The sequence below is a fragment of the Meleagris gallopavo genome, chromosome 1, assembly GCF_905368555.1.
Source record: "Meleagris gallopavo chromosome 1, MGAL_WU_HG_1.1, whole genome shotgun sequence".
NCBI classification, from domain to species: Eukaryota; Metazoa; Chordata; class Aves; order Galliformes; family Phasianidae; genus Meleagris; species Meleagris gallopavo.
Window position 1 is genome coordinate 128290561 of NC_139404.1, and position 15571 is coordinate 128306131.

General features: G+C 40.0%; 1 protein-coding gene across 1 annotated transcript; it reads right to left on the reverse strand.

Annotated features, from left to right (window-relative positions):
• Nucleotides 1–687: 687 nt before the first annotated feature.
• Nucleotides 688–15185, reverse strand: NIPA1 (NIPA magnesium transporter 1). The gene is made up of 5 exons (XM_085213465.1): nucleotides 14924–15185; nucleotides 11980–12027; nucleotides 8371–8461; nucleotides 7021–7181; nucleotides 688–5705 (listed from the first exon to the last, which is right to left on the reverse strand). The coding sequence occupies exons 1-5, from the start codon at nucleotides 15081–15083 to the stop codon at nucleotides 5194–5196; spliced, it is 972 nt and encodes a 323-aa protein (XP_085069591.1). The 5' UTR covers nucleotides 15084–15185; the 3' UTR covers nucleotides 688–5193.
• Nucleotides 15186–15571: the final 386 nt, after the last annotated feature.

A 15571-nucleotide genomic window follows, 5' to 3' on the forward strand; every position in this document is an offset into this window, starting at 1 on the left:
TGAAAAATCCATGTCAATCTCTTCCAACGCATGCAAATTTTATACTCAAGAGACACTTTGCTTGTTTTAAAATAACTTTTAACTTTCACCAGCAATAATACTGGTCTGTTCCCTAAGACACAAGCCTAAAGACTGAAGCAGTTCCTCATCAAAATCCCACCATTTGAAAAATGACATGTCTGAAAGTCATGTTTATGAACCAGTACCTAATACAAGTAGCTATGAACTTCAGATGAAGGATTAGCTGGTCAGACATCATCATCTTCTGAAATGATTTCTTCTGTGGAAAACTCTTGTGACAAGAAATTAGACCTGTCACACAGGTTTCCTTAGCCTATGTACAGGAGAGCATGATAACCTTTGAGCCAGTTTGAACTGACTCAAGCTCCACCAAACACTTCTGGCAGGAGTGTTTATTTTATATGTGAGCATACCTCAAGTGCAATTAAAACATCATGGCTACAGTTTTTGGTAGATGCCACCACATGATGACTGAGCCTTTCATGTGGTAATTGGTCTGTACACATGAAAGAATCGTCCATCACCAGTAAAAGCAAGGCTACAAAAGTAAGGAAAATAGCTTGGGCTCATGAATTGGGATTAGACTGCACGACAATTGGGTGGGAAAATACTTTTTTTTTTTTTTTCTTCCCTGTGTGATAAAGAGGAGGAGTCACAGAACAAGCATTGAGCTAGAAATAAAATCATTTATTTTAAAACATTACAGATTAATAAATAGATTAGTTATCAGAAAACTTAATAAATAGCCTCTTATAATTTACACAAGGCAAATACAACATGCCTATAACTATTTTTTAAAAAGCAAAGAGTAAGCTTGACTGGTAAGCCATTAACAAATATATATATATATATACATTATTTGAAAGCTAATAAAATAAACCATTTGTATGTAATCCATAGTGAGAATATTGCAATAGCATTGAAGCAACCTGACATTGTGTGTTTGTTGCCATCCACTTTTTCCCCACATCACATCAGAACTGTTTTTTTACATTCCAGGAAAACAAGTTAGAAAAAAAGAAAGTTCCACAGTTTAAAAAAAGAATTAAGTTAAAAATACCCCATTTGTGTAACATTTTCTACTCTCTAGAGTAGCTTGTTAGAGAAAAAAAGAAAACAAAAATCCAAACAAGAAAACCCACCAAAAACACTTATTTTCAGTTTTTAAGAAAGATTTCTTAATCTCTAACTTTGTAATCATTTCAACATTGTTGTCTGAAACAGTTGGGCACTAATAGTAATAACTTTCCACATCATTGGTGCCTCACATGGTACATTTAACATTCTGCATCACTTCAGCCTGTATTCAGTAGCACCAAAAAATTATTTCAAAGATTGGTCTCTGTAAAGAACAGACATCAGGTAATTGATAAATATTTGTTAATAATTGATTTAACAGTGCAGCTTCAGCTAGACAGCTGAGGAACATCTGTAGAATGCTTTATATTTATGAAGAAAGAAGAGAAGAAGGGTAGAACATGCAAAGTCCAGTTTTAAGCACTCTATACTTATTAACCCCAGATCTTTCTTCAAATACAAACCCTCTATGTTTCAAATAAAAAGCAAAGCTAAACCTCACAGATTCTAATATTTCAACAAACAAAATCCAGTGTTTTCATTTTTCAGTGCTAGTTACTTCAGAAAAATACATATGTTTAATACAAACCAAGATTATTAATAGGAAGCCTCACTTGTCAAACTGTGATATGACAGGTTCTCTTTAACATTAGTTTCAGCTCACTAATAAATAAGCTCTATTTACATATATAATGTGTTGGAAAGTCAGTACAGCAGATAACCTTAGGTATTTTTCATTTATATGTAAGTACTTAAGGTAACAAATTTTTTTTGGTTGTTGTATCAAAAATGTTTCTATTTTCCTACTGAACATCTGAGGAATTTTTGTGTTTGACACCTAATAAAGATTGGGAGTGACACGTAAATCCTCCATACACTGAAGGGATAATCAAAGTCAAGTGAGTAACAAGTGTGTTTGATAAGTACAACAGAAGCCAGACATACAGAGTGAAACACCTTTTGTATGGGTTTGAATTTAACTCAAATGCATTCCACCACTGTAATCAGTCCATTTTACACATGTAGGTTCCATCACTTCCATGATGGAAAGCCCAGGAAACAGCTATGCATATTTGCTCCCTGAGATGACGGAACTTGGATGTCTTTTTCAAGTGCTTACTTGACAGAGGTGGAACAGCTAAAAATTCAACAGTGCCTCCTTTTAAATCAGAAAAGCAACTGGTAAAGACTAAAAAAGGGAGGCCACGGGATGGAGGGAGGAAGAATGATACCAACAGTGACAACAAAATGCTAATACACTTCTAAAGTTAGAACTGAACCAGATCCAGGTACAGCAGTACTCAAAAGAACATTGTTATATACTGAACAAAGTAGCAAAAATAAAGGCTTCCATTATTTAGCATTCACAATGTAAAAGGCTGCAGATATAAATGATGTGCAAGGCCACGAGAATTTCTTTCATCTTATGTGCTGGCTTTTGACATCTGTTTTAAACAACAAGGTTAACCAGACATTTCTAGAAAGCTCATCATGGATGAGGAGCAGCCGGGGAGAAGACACCTATACATACATTTATCAGCTGTAAGGAGGGCCAAAGGACCACAGAACATGGTTGCTACTTAATTCTTACTCTGCGTAGAGTGCTCATCAAGTAAACTTGCTCGTGTGTTGCAGAAAATGGCAAGAGTTAGATAGGGCAGTCAAGTTATTGTGGATAGAATATTAACTAATAATTTGCATATGCACCTAACGTACTAGGATAGGCACTTTCTAAATAAATAAGAATGTTTTTAATACAAAACACACAAACATGGCCAAAGGAGGTCTGAGATAAGACCACAAATTTTTTCACTTTAACCTAAAGAAAATCTTCATGGAAACGTTTGGAGATTAAAGGCTAGTACAAAACCAACATGCAACTTGTGAATGCGGGTTTTGAAAAGACAATTTGACTGCTTCAGAAAACAACTAACATTGTTTTAAAAAGTAGGTTACTACAGGTCTCGTAACTTATGTACAATTCAGATTTCAGTAAAAAAAGGGAACTAGGGTGACAAAATGTAACTGCTGATAACCAATACACCATCTTCAATCAGTATTAACAGAGTTTAGTAACTATCTTTCATAGTTCAATTTGCCCCATCTACAATTCTGAAACTTTCTAGAAATCATATAAAGTATCTGCAAATCCAAGATGGCCCCTTTTCTGCTAGTGCTATTTTATTACATCAAGATACCCAATTTCTGTGCCAGTCTATGAGTGCGCATTTCTGCCAGTTCAGACCATGAGTTCAGAGTTGTCAAACTGGCTTCCAAACAGTGGGTGAATTTTAAGATAGCATTAATTCATACACACAAAAAAAAAAAAACCACTTCAAAGTGGGCACTATTACCTCCATTAATCAACATTTCTATTACCCTCAGCCAGTCACAAAGACTCATGAATTCTTCAAAAAAAATGTCATGAACTTTTTCCAAACGCTGTCTTATAACCATACTAGGATTTTGTTTGTTTCAAGAAACATCCTGACCCAGAGATATTGAGTTCCACTGTATGGTTTCTGTTTTTGCACTCAAAATAGAAACAAACGTTTATTACTTTTCAAGCTTTCCTCACAAATTTTTGACTTGTGATTTTTTAACTACCAGATACAAACATGTGAAAATTAACTATTTTTGACATACAAATGTTCTCTAAAAGGTTTAACCTAAACAGTTCAGAATCATTTCACTCACAGCTTAAGCTATTGACTACTACCTGTCAAAATATTATTGCTGAACTATTCATAAAGGTCTGTAAGTTAGTGGATCTGAATGTATGTTCCAGTTGGTTTCCTGAAACTCAGCTCTCTGAACGCCTATGTTTTGTCAGGCTTCAATCTCCTTTTCCCAGGTTACAAGAGGACAAGGCCATCTTTTCTTTTTCTGAGCAATGAGAAATTTTATGCTCTTCTGTCTCTTAAACATTTATTTTGTTTTTGCTGCTTATTAACTACTTTGCAACATAGCTTATTGTGTTTAGTCAATTAGAATCAAGTAATAACTAGTAGTATCAAGGTGTGTTGACTGGCTTTGAACAGTCCTCTCGTAGGTTACCTCTTCCCATTACAACTATGCCAAAGCTGTCAAAGCATCTAAGAGTTTCAATTCAGGCTAGTAAATTCTTCCAAAAATGTGTGTCTCCTAGATGCTTTACATGTTTACAATTTGAACACAGTCCAGTATTACTGACAGTAAGACTGAATTATTAAACCAATATAGGCCATCTGAAACAAATACATTCGCATTTATGCAGTATTTTTGGATTACAAAGGCACTGAAATAGTTCTGAGCTGCTTACAAATAAGCCACCATATAGGCAATGAGTGTGCATCATTTCCACATCTTTTACAGTCTTTGTCTCCCGATTAAAAACTCTCAGGTGAATGCAGTATGTCTTAATGCACATGTTACAAAGGAAAATGCATACCCTGAACAATATCATCAGCTAATAATTAAATAGTGAAGGATTTTAAGGGTTCACTGCTCTGTGTAAAGAATTCAATTTAAAACTCCCCAGTGTCTTCACCACATGGCAGACCAAACTGCCAAGATAGTCACTAAAAAAGGACAAATCTGCAGTCCATAATTCAGCCAACATTAGTCTCAGAATTCACAGCCTTGACGGTGAACACATTGCAGTATTAACAAATTGTTCAACTTGCATTTTTTTCCTCTTATTTTTAAGGTATACATCACTCATGGAAAGGAATCAGATTGAGTGCATTAGAAACTGATATTTTCTACCCACAAAAAACAATCGCTCAGGACAGCCATAATACAAGGATTCACACACAAGTCTGTCAGAATATCCTCACATTTCTTCTGATTGATTATCCTTTAAAGTAAGGAAATACATCAGTCTCTATGCTAACTCAATCCATGGTTCCAGTTAAGGTCATTTATTGTATTGACTGGGGTACAATGAAAAACTGCTCCTTTGAAACTGGATGGAGGCCTCCAATTCATTTCACATAGGCCACCAAATTATCAGAGGCTGACTACCAACCTGAATCATATTTGAATCAGTAACCTAGAAATGAAACGTTCTTTATCTTTCCCTGAGCCATCCAGTTTCCCCTCAAAAGAAAAAAGTTAATCTGTCTTCATGTTAGGTTTATTTAAATCTCCAATATTGAAGTTGAACTCCTTGAAGACCTGTATAAGAACAATTCCAATAGATACTGTAGTGAATCCACATGCCATTCCCAAGAAATCGACCACTCCTACATTACTCCATTCCCTGAAAAGGATGGCTGAAGCCAGCAGGACTAGAGTCGTAAACACAACATAGTAGATGGCTCCAAACACAGAGGAGTCAAAACATTCTAGTGCCTTATTGATGTACCTGAACTGAATTATAATGCTACATCCTAATACTGCCAAAAGTACCAGACAAAGGTACAAAGCCCTTTGACTTGACGGATTATTGTGAAAGATATCTTGAGCAGCCAGCCCAATGCCTTTTGTACTGGGAACAGTGAAACTACCCAAGAGAGAGCAAATACTGATGTAAACCATGATATTAGTAGGTCCATGAGCTGGAGCTATCCAGAAGATTAGCAGGAGAAGCATAAGCAGTACTACGCAGAGGTAACCCACGAAAACTGGAAAACAAAACAAGATAATAGCAAGGTAAGAAGTCTTGGCATTCTGAAGATTTTAGCAGGCAAATCATGTCCTGTCAATGAACCTAAAGTATACATCACAGCTATGATTCGCTGTTGAATGCAGAGCCAAAACGCTGTGCTTTCAGTGATGTTGTGGGCATCTGAAACTAATGATGTCCTCACGTTCTTTGTGGAAAGCAAATCTTCAAGTAGTAAAATAAGACAGCTGCACATTTGAACAGAACTTAAGATGTCTTTTTTGTTTTTACTTAAAAAACTCTCTTCTGTCAGGCTTAAAGTCCCTTATGACAGACAGCTGTGATAATACCTCATTCATCACTCATTCACTAAAGCACAGCGCGTGGATCCAGCAAAAAGCATAAGCACAAAAATTCACTCCATTAACTGAGTGAGATGAGACAGGACAGATGGAAGAACTGGGAGACCGTATTGTTTACATTATAGTGTTAGTATACAAATTGCACTAGTGAAAAACGTTGCATGCTTTAAAACTTTAAAGTAATACATTTCCAATTCATTTTGTTCAGATAAATTAAATTTAGACCAGAGTATGTTTTCTTTGTTTGCAATTTTTTTGTTTTGCTTTTATTTTTTTCCCTTTATCCATAACTGTGAATAGCTGATGCTGTTAGGTTCGAGTTCTTCTCTCACCTAAAGCAATTAAAGAAAGTAACAATAATTAGCTCTTAGGAAAGAAAAGCAGAAGTGGATCTGGCACGTGTCAGCACCGGTATGTGTTATCCTGGAACTTCTGGGGTGTTATGAAAAAGAATAGGCATTTCAGCATACATCTCAACAGTCTATTTATACACACTTTTATCATGCAAAAAAATTCACTTGGAACATAATTAACATTCAATATAAACTTATTTTTTAAAAAAAAAGTAGAATTAAAGAACAAAAGACAATGAGAATTTTTTGTTTTGTATAAAATAGTGTAAATCAAGATCCTAGAGTTATACCTTTCATGTCTAAGAAAGTGATACACTCTTCCAAAATTTTAGAATGTTAAAAGCTCAAATGGCCACTGTTCTAAGCTTCCTGTGAAGGAGAATTTTTTCAAAAGCATCTATGTTTTCCTTTCTGCATAGACGGATCAATAAATCTGAGGTATCCTACGTACATCAAGTCACAGTTTTCTTACACAAAAGCTGTACCAGTTTGCCTTTGTCATCATATTTTCTTCAGAAGTCAGCTCTCTTGTGTCATTTAAGTCGCTAGTTTCCTCCTCACGTGTTCTCTCAGTCAGCCTCACAAAATCATTCCAAGTTGAAAAAAAGGAACAAAGTACCTGGATTTGTAAGTTTCTCTTCAAGCTCAGCCTGAGTCGTTACACTCTCAGACTTTGGGGAATGAATGATGAGAACAACAGACCCGGCGCAGCTCAGCAAACATCCCAGCTTGCCAAGAATGTTCAGTTTTTCTTTCAGCAAATAAGAAGCTAAAATGGACCTTTCACAAAGAAAAAGAAGAAAATTAAGTCTGAATACATCCTGTTAATGCAGTAAGTTACATGCATATGGATTTCCTTCTTAAAGAAATAGTATCATACATTAGTGAATCTTCAAATAGCCTCAAACATACTTCTTACTTATAAAAAGGAAGATTCATCCAGTCTCTGCTTTACTCAATCCTAGATGTTTCACCTCAAAAAAGCAAACCAAAAAAACCACCAAGAAACAAAACTCATTAGCAGATAACCACCTGTTAATGATATGGTGAAATATCATTGAATATTTTATATATACTATACAAATATGAGATGAAAGTCATCTTTGACTACAAAGATCCAAGGACTCAGCTCAAACATGTAGCTGACCAAAATATTAAAAGCGATGTGGCCTAGAATAAAATAAGTGGTGAGTAGAGCACCAGTGTGCATCATAGCATACAAAACTTCAGAAAGGCATGTGGCCCACACAACACAATGTATATTCTCAAGTAGATAACCACTACAGTCAGATACATAATTCAGCAGACAACAGTAGGCAGGTGCAAAAATTCTCAGAGCAGCACTCAGCACTGTTTTTAAATAATTGTACCTTTTCTCTGCAGTAGCTTCATAGATAATGTCGAGATATTCACAGAATATTTACCTGTATATTAAAATCCATTCAGGAACGCTCACTGCCTTATTTTTTATCCCCTTCCCCTTATGTGAACATAACATTGAAGAAACTGTGAGCATCCGTTTGCAGGGGAGCCTCTCACTTCAGAAAACTGGGCCAAATCCAATTGAATTAAAATCAGCATCAATAAACACGTGTGGATTGTGGACAGCAGGGCAGAGAACAAATGTGAAACAAAGAGAAAGATCTACATAACAAGGGAACTGCGAGTAAGAGAACGAGCGGAAGAGTCCAGAATAATCAAAATGAAAGGGAAAAAACAGTTGTTTAATGATCCCTATAGTCTGGAACAAATAAAAAAGAAGATATTCAGGAACCCTTTCTTTACCACATTCCCACTTCCACCAGTCTATACACATACTTCATTGGGCAAAGCAGAACAGGTGAAGTTACAACTCATGACTACACTCACAAACCTGGCATCTCCTTAGCAGATGCCCAGTGATCACAGAGTGTATTTGACACCAAGTAGTAACAACATTCAAATAAAAACAAGAAAAATAAACTCTTACCCAAATGGAACACCAAGCGCTCCCAAAGGGGTCACTAACACAGTTGGGACTGCAGTGTAGGCCAAGAAATTCCCTATTTGACCAAGAGCCACTGTCAAGAGAACCAGAAGTTTTTAAACCTCTTTGTTAAAAGAAGGAATGAAAAGTTACCCAATATTGTTTGAGAAAGATTGATTTAACTGGAAAACAGATGTTACAGATTGCTTAGCTCTGTTAATTTTGCACTTAACCCAAATGGCTGGAATTTTTATATGTTAATACAGGATTTGTTCAGAATGTGCATTCATATAACACGAACACACTGGCCTACAGTTTCTAACAGCATAAGGACAATACTCAGCAAACAAATTTATAATAAAATATCAACTACATACATAAAAGCTCTTCAATATAGAATAGAATGCTTCAACTTCTCACAGCATTATACAATATCAGAAGAAATTTCTGATCACTGTAAAAAAAAAAAAATAAATACCAAGTCACATCAACAGCCTCACAATCTTATTTTCACTCCTCCGCTCCGTAAAAGCCAGTTCTAAAATTTACCACATTATTGCACACCACAGTGTGATAAATGTGCTCAAGTTTCCAGTAAACAAAAAAAACAAAAAAAAGAAAATGGCTGGATGGTTTTGCAAGTGTTGGCAAGTTTACAGTATGTTTATAATAGGTCAACACGATGCTTACACAGTTACAATTTGGTAACTGGCAAAAACCCTGAGACTGAACACAAATTACATACAGCTCAAATTTCAAGTTGATTTTAAGAGCCATCATAAACATTTGAAAACATTTCAAGAATCCACACTGTCTTTCTGCTCAGGCTGGCACTGCCATCAACTATCAAATGTTGTTATCATTAATCTGCTCTTCACACCTGCAAAGCACAGTGCAAATATTAATTAATTTATTAAATGAGCTCACATTTACATCAGTAAAAATGAAAACCTGTGTAACCCACAGGAAGCACGGATGAGATACGCAAACTTCAAAAACTGCAAACATGGCAAGATTATACTAATTGAAGTCACTGAAGCTTTTCTCTATATGCAAGAGCGAGCCAGAGAAGCTAATGAGCAGCACTGCTAGAGCACAAGCTGGTCCCTCAGTCAGCACTGGTCTTTTGAAGGCTTTCAGCCCCTGGGAGCAGAGTAACTCAGCTACCAACCCCAGTTCTGCATTTTGGCAGGCACACAGGGCAGCTGTGCCACTATCCTCAAGGCATCCAATGGCTCTGAAGGACACCTTGTATGGAAGGCAGGACCCACCTGGCATGCTGTGGATCTGCAGATTTCACACTTTTCCAAGTTATTCCAACAAAAGTTTGCACTTTTTTTTTTTGTGTAGATCAGCTGACTCATCTTTCTGACTACAGAATACTAATACATGGCACCAACTCAAGACACATAAATTAGGTCTGCAAAGCTTTAGTCACATTGCACGTGTTATAAACCAAGTGAACTTACCAAAACTTTTCAGCATAACCATAGAATAGTAACCACTGTAAACGATAGACTGGGATTAACTAAGAGCAATTAAAAAAAAAAATCAAATCTCAGTAATAGTTACCATCTGCCTGTTGTGGAAGACCTTTGCTGCCAACCTATCCAGTCCTCAGTAGTTAGAAATTCATTCCTAGACACATCAGTGCTGTAAATCAAGTCACTACTTCAGCTCATGAAGGTACAGCAGCCTTCTAGCTTGCAAAAGAAGCACTGATATCCCAGAAATTCTTGCAGCCCAAAGCCTGATGCACACTGACATGTCTACATCTGCGAGGAGATTGGTAAAAGCAGATCTGAACAGTGAAAGCTGTCTGCTCCATGCACTTCAGGGGCTTTCCTACAAACAAACTTTAGCCTCTTTCCACAGAGGCTGTGAATCTATTCACAGCTGATACACATTAGGAATGTACCTAGAGTACATCTACCAGCCTTGTTTTATCACAAAAAAGTTCAGCTTGCACTGAAAGTAATCAATTAGCTAATGAATGTAAAGCCAACTGAGATACCTGCAATCTCTCTTGGCTAGTGTTAAAAAAAAAAATTAGAAGTCAGAAAAGAAATCCCTCATTAGAATCTGTAAGCCTTCCTTTGAAGTCTTCCAGTGGATCCGAAGGCCACAAAATAGCTCGGCAATGTTATTCTGAGTTAGCATGCCAACACAGAAATGCTTGTGCAGCGTCTGAACAAATATTGGAAGAACAAGTTGACAGAGTTGATGCTGACTTTGATAGTCGTCCTAACTCCAAATTCCATAACTGAAAAATAAATATGAAATCTCACCCAACTAATTCCCAAAGAATTACCTTTCCCTAACTGCCACAGTTGCCTGCCTGCCCCAGCCCTTGCTATTGCAGTTTATAATGGTGTTGCAATAACAAACCTATAAAGTCCTTAATTGGTTTCTTTGTAAAATAATTGAGGCTGTGTTTTGAAATACCTGCACCTAGCTGATAGACAAAAGCCAACTTAAATCATCCCTTTCAGCCAATCCAGGCAGCTCTTTTGAGCATGAAGTCTTTTCCTCTGATTCCTGTACCAAAAACTCTCCTATGTAAACCGTCTGTTCTGAACTTCAGTAGAGAGCCTCACAGAGAACAAAAACAGTGACCAAAGCACAGATTTATTGCTTCCTAGGCAGCAGTGATCATGGAGTCAGAAGCCCACAAAGCACTAATTAAACTCAGCCTGAATTAGCTGAAGACTTGCTTTAGAAGCTCTGTTGGCTCCTACGCTTGCTGTGAAGCTCATCCTTCTAGGGATCAGTTTCCATTCCTGTTGTACAGCTTGAGGACAACAAAGTACTTTGTTGCATCAAAGCAAAGGATATAACTGGACTCATACGCTTCTCAGAAACTCATCAAAACATTTCCAAATAATCCACAGAAGGCTGGACTAGTGTCTATAAACCAGCTTTGCTTTTAAACTCCTGTGGGTAAGACTAGGACTGAACTACAAAAGGAGAAAGCTAGTTACTCTGCATGGATTGAAACTGAAGAGTGAACTGAGTGTGAGGATTACTTACAAAGACACTAAAACTAGAACTGCACAGATCTCATAATCAGCACCACGTAAGGCTTCATATTAACCCAGCAAATTAAAAACAACATGGAAACCAGAGCTATCAAACGAGAAATTAAAAAAAAATACTGTTTTTAAAATTGAGGCTAAGTGCTTTCTGATCTAAAACATAACATGTGCTCAATGAGCCCCTTTGTGCAGAGCTACAATTTCTTATTCAGCTTTGACTTTGAGTAAAAACTGGGTGTACCAGTGCAATCCAGAAACGGAAAACATGCAAGAATCCAGTCAGAGCAGCGTGTGGGTGCCAAGAGCTGCAAGTATCGGATGGTTCAGAAAATCCAGGAAAAAACATCTGATCTGGGTTTATCCCAGCTCTTTGCCTTTTCTAACACCATCAGGCAGAACAGCCAGAGAGGCAGTTTAGTAAAAGTGGGATATTTCTGAGGGAAAGCAACTTCGCTACAAGTGAGTGCCAGAGCCAAGATTAGAAACCAGATTTTCCGATGTCTCATTTTGCCACTTAACCACAACTTCCCCCTTCAAAATTTTTTTTTTTTTTAATCAAACCATTAAAGATACTTACTTGCAATAGTGCCAGACCACCATACTATATCTGTCAAGTATGAAGTACCTGGGAGAAGAAGTATAGAAAGATGTATTAGAAAAATATGAAACAGCATTATCAGAACAACAAAGTAGAATAGTTTAAATACTCTCAACTATTAAGCACTTTTATCTTAACCTTTTTTCTCAAGGCAGCCAAGTGGGAGGAAAACAAGAGAGAAGATGGAAGGTGCCCAGACCTGGCCTGCAGGGCAAATGAAACTGCCCAAGTCAGAGCTTCTCAAGGGAACATAACACCAAAAGGCTCTGATTTCCAGATTAGAATACCTGTGCACCACTAATGCTATATGACTTTAAAAAGCGTCCAAAACACCAGCAAATGCCACTCTAAAGGAAGTTTAACATACACATAGAAGCCACTACCAGGAGAATAGGAAATGTATGGAAACAAAGAATTATTTGGATAAATTCATTTGTTAACATAGCTCCAATGAAGTTGTATCAAGAATTTATCTTGCAAGCAGATTTGGCAGTATAGTAGTGTGGACAGATCATCCTGTATTTGAATATCTGGAAAATGCTGTGATTGAAACCTCTGAACTACAGACATATCAACACATTTCCAAGAGACATAAAAACTCAGGATGGTCTTTCTGGGCCTTCCCATCTCAAAGATGACTGATATTTTCCATGATGACCTGGACCGCACCGGGGAACCTGTGTACCACATTTTAACAGCTCTGTTTTTGGAGAACATCAATGCTAATCACTAGTTACTAAACCAAATGCTAGCCCCTGTCAAACATGACTTGAGCAGAATAAGAGAATAATACGATGCCAGCTTTTCCAGCAATCCCACTCTGCCTTTACTTGGAAAAATGCTCTCTTTCAAGATCTGCTGGACCAATAGGCAGTATTGCAGTGAGCACATTTCTCATTGATGAAAGTCTGAGGGACTTGGGCTTGTCTAGTCTGGAGAAGAGAAGGCTCTGGGGAGACCTCATTGTGGTCTTTCAGAACCTGAAATGAGCTTATAAGCAGGACACAGACCAATTTTTTATACAGTCTAATAACGATAGGATAAGGGGGAATGGCTTTAAACTAAAAGAGGGGAGATTTAGATTAGATATGAAGAGAAAATTCTTCACTCAGAGACAGTGAGGCACTGGCACAGCTGTCCATAGACACTGTGGTGCCCCATGCCTGGAAGCATTCAAGGCCAGGTTGGATGGGGCCCTGGGCAGCTGAGCTGGTGGGGGGCAGCCCTGCCCACAGCACGGGGTTGGAACTGCATGATCTTTAAGGTCCCTTCCAACCTAAGCTATTCTACAATTCTACCACATGCATTCTGAAATCCTAAATGAAAGAAAGATACAATGACCTGCAACTCTGGAAACTTATGAAATATTAAAGGCTTGGAAATCACACTACATAACTGAAGTGAGATGGAAAATGACTAATGAAAATGGCCAGCTTTAGAGTGGGAGTAATCATTTTTTAGACTTTTGTTATTGCATATAAAATTAAAACACTTGGGGGCACAAATTATAGAAAATATTGACTCAAGTAAGGTAACTTTGCAAAATATTTGCCACCCGCTGCTGTTTCTGAGGATTACTAATTGCAACGACATGATATTATTGACTCAGAAGAGATCACAGAAAAGACTTGCAGTGCCTCCTTGTTAATTATACAGCACCTACTGAAGCCAGTGGAAAAAAAAGGCATCATCCGACACCGAACATCTTCACGTTCTTCATTATGACTGCTAGATTCAAGGAAGAGCTACATGGCTTCACAACATTAAATAGAGAGAAACAGGGTATTTGGCTGGATGTTTCATAGAATCATTTGAGTTGGAAGGAAGCTTCAAAGGTCACCTAGACCAACCTCTAATGCAGAGACAGGAAACACTTGGAAAGACACACAAGTGAAACTCAGTCATATCTCCAGAGCAGATGTTTCACAGCTGTGACACAGCACCCACACAAACGAACTCCCATCAGCCACCTAATTCAGGGCACTACTGAGGTAACGAGGCCCAACTGTACCACAAGATGATACCTTTAGCAGGGCTGGGCTGGAAAGTCTTTCCTTTCTCTTTTGTTTCCCTTACAACAAGATCAGTAGTTATGACGCAGTGTAATTCCGCTATAGACAATAAAAATAGATTACAGCTATCTTGAAGGGAGAGCACACCTGTAAAACAGTGGTTTACCCAAGTCCTTAATGTGAAGTCATTGCAGGAAGCATAAAAACTTGTTAGATCAGGCTGTCAGCTGGTGGTAGCAGAGCTGGAAGTTTGTTCTACTCCATGCACCCACCCACCCACACACTGCAGTTTCCCTACGCTCTAGGCATCGGGATGCAAGCAGCAAACTGCTGTTTGCTGCACAAAACACAGAATACCTCCACAGCTCGTGAACTCACACCCGTATTCTGGCCAGGCTGCTCAGACAGCACCTTAAGTTCCCGAGTAGGTTTACATCAGAAAACAATAACGAGGGATGGGATTTTCAACACGAGGAGCAATGACTTCACGCTGTGGGCGCGCCTTCCTCCACCGAAGGAAACCACCACGCGGCTGCTGTAGCTCGGAATGGCCCCACCGAAGAACGAACCCGAACGGCCGAGCCAGCGGCACAGCGCGGCGGCACCACACGGAAGTGAAAGAGCATCGTGTGCCGGCAGAGGCGCGGTTCCCAGCGCTGCGCGGCAGCGGGACGGCAGACAGGCGGGCTGGGGAGAGCTGCCGATGACTGCGCCGAACGTCCCTCACCGGAGACAATGTGCCCACCGCGCTCCTTCCCTGCAGCCCGCGGCCGCCTGCAAGGTGCGCCCGGGGCAACCCGACGTGCCCGCGGCAGGCGGAGTTCGGCTCGATGCCGCCGTGCCGCAGGGAAACGGGAGCCCGCCGCGGCGCTCCCCCCGCACTGCAGCGCCCGGGGCGGCGGGGCCCCTACCTCGCCCGCGGGCCCGCACGATCCCTTTCTTCTGCAGAACGAAGGTGGAGCCGTTCACCAGGCTGGATACCACGGCCACGCTCAAGCCCAGCGACACGGCGGCGGGGCCGGGGTTCTGTGCCGCCCCGTCCCCCGCTGCCGCACCGACCGCCATCCGCATCGCCCAGCCGACGGCTTCACACACGGCGACTGCCCGGGCCCAGCGCTGCCGGCAGCGGTTCTGCGCCGGGACCGCCCCGCGCTGCGCGCCCCGCCCTCCGGGGGCGGCTCCGTGCTGGGCCGGCCGCGGGGATGGCAGCAGGATGACGTCATACCATCGCCTCCCCCCTCACCCCCATATACACACGTACTCTGACGTCACGGCACGGCGCTATGTGAGGCGCGGGCCTTGTGAGGGCAGCGGGATGGCCTGAGAGGGGTTCCAGCTTGAGCCTCCCCTGAGGCAGCGCTGAGCCTCTCCCTCGGCTCTTATTGCTGCCCGTTCGGCGTTCTTCGGGCATCACGGGGGGCATCACGTCCTCAGGGGCAGTGTGACTCCTGGCCGTGACACGTTTGAAAGGTAGTGTGGACGTAGCACAGACCCCGGCAGAGCCGAGCTGAGAGCAGCCTTCTTGCCTCACGGAGCTACTGTGTGGCACACATTTCACG

Coding starts and splice junctions, on each gene's coding strand:
- NIPA1 (XM_085213465.1), bottom strand. CDS start 15,083: ATGCGGATGGCGGTCGGTGCGGCAGCGGGGGACGGGGCGGCACAGAAC. Junction 8,462..11,979: donor GTGGTCTGGCACTATTGCAA/GTAAGTATCTTT, acceptor TTCTCTTGACAG/TGGCTCTTGGTCAAATAGGG. Junction 7,182..8,370: donor GCGCTTGGTGTTCCATTTGG/GTAAGAGTTTAT, acceptor TCTTTGTGAAAG/GTCCATTTTAGCTTCTTATT.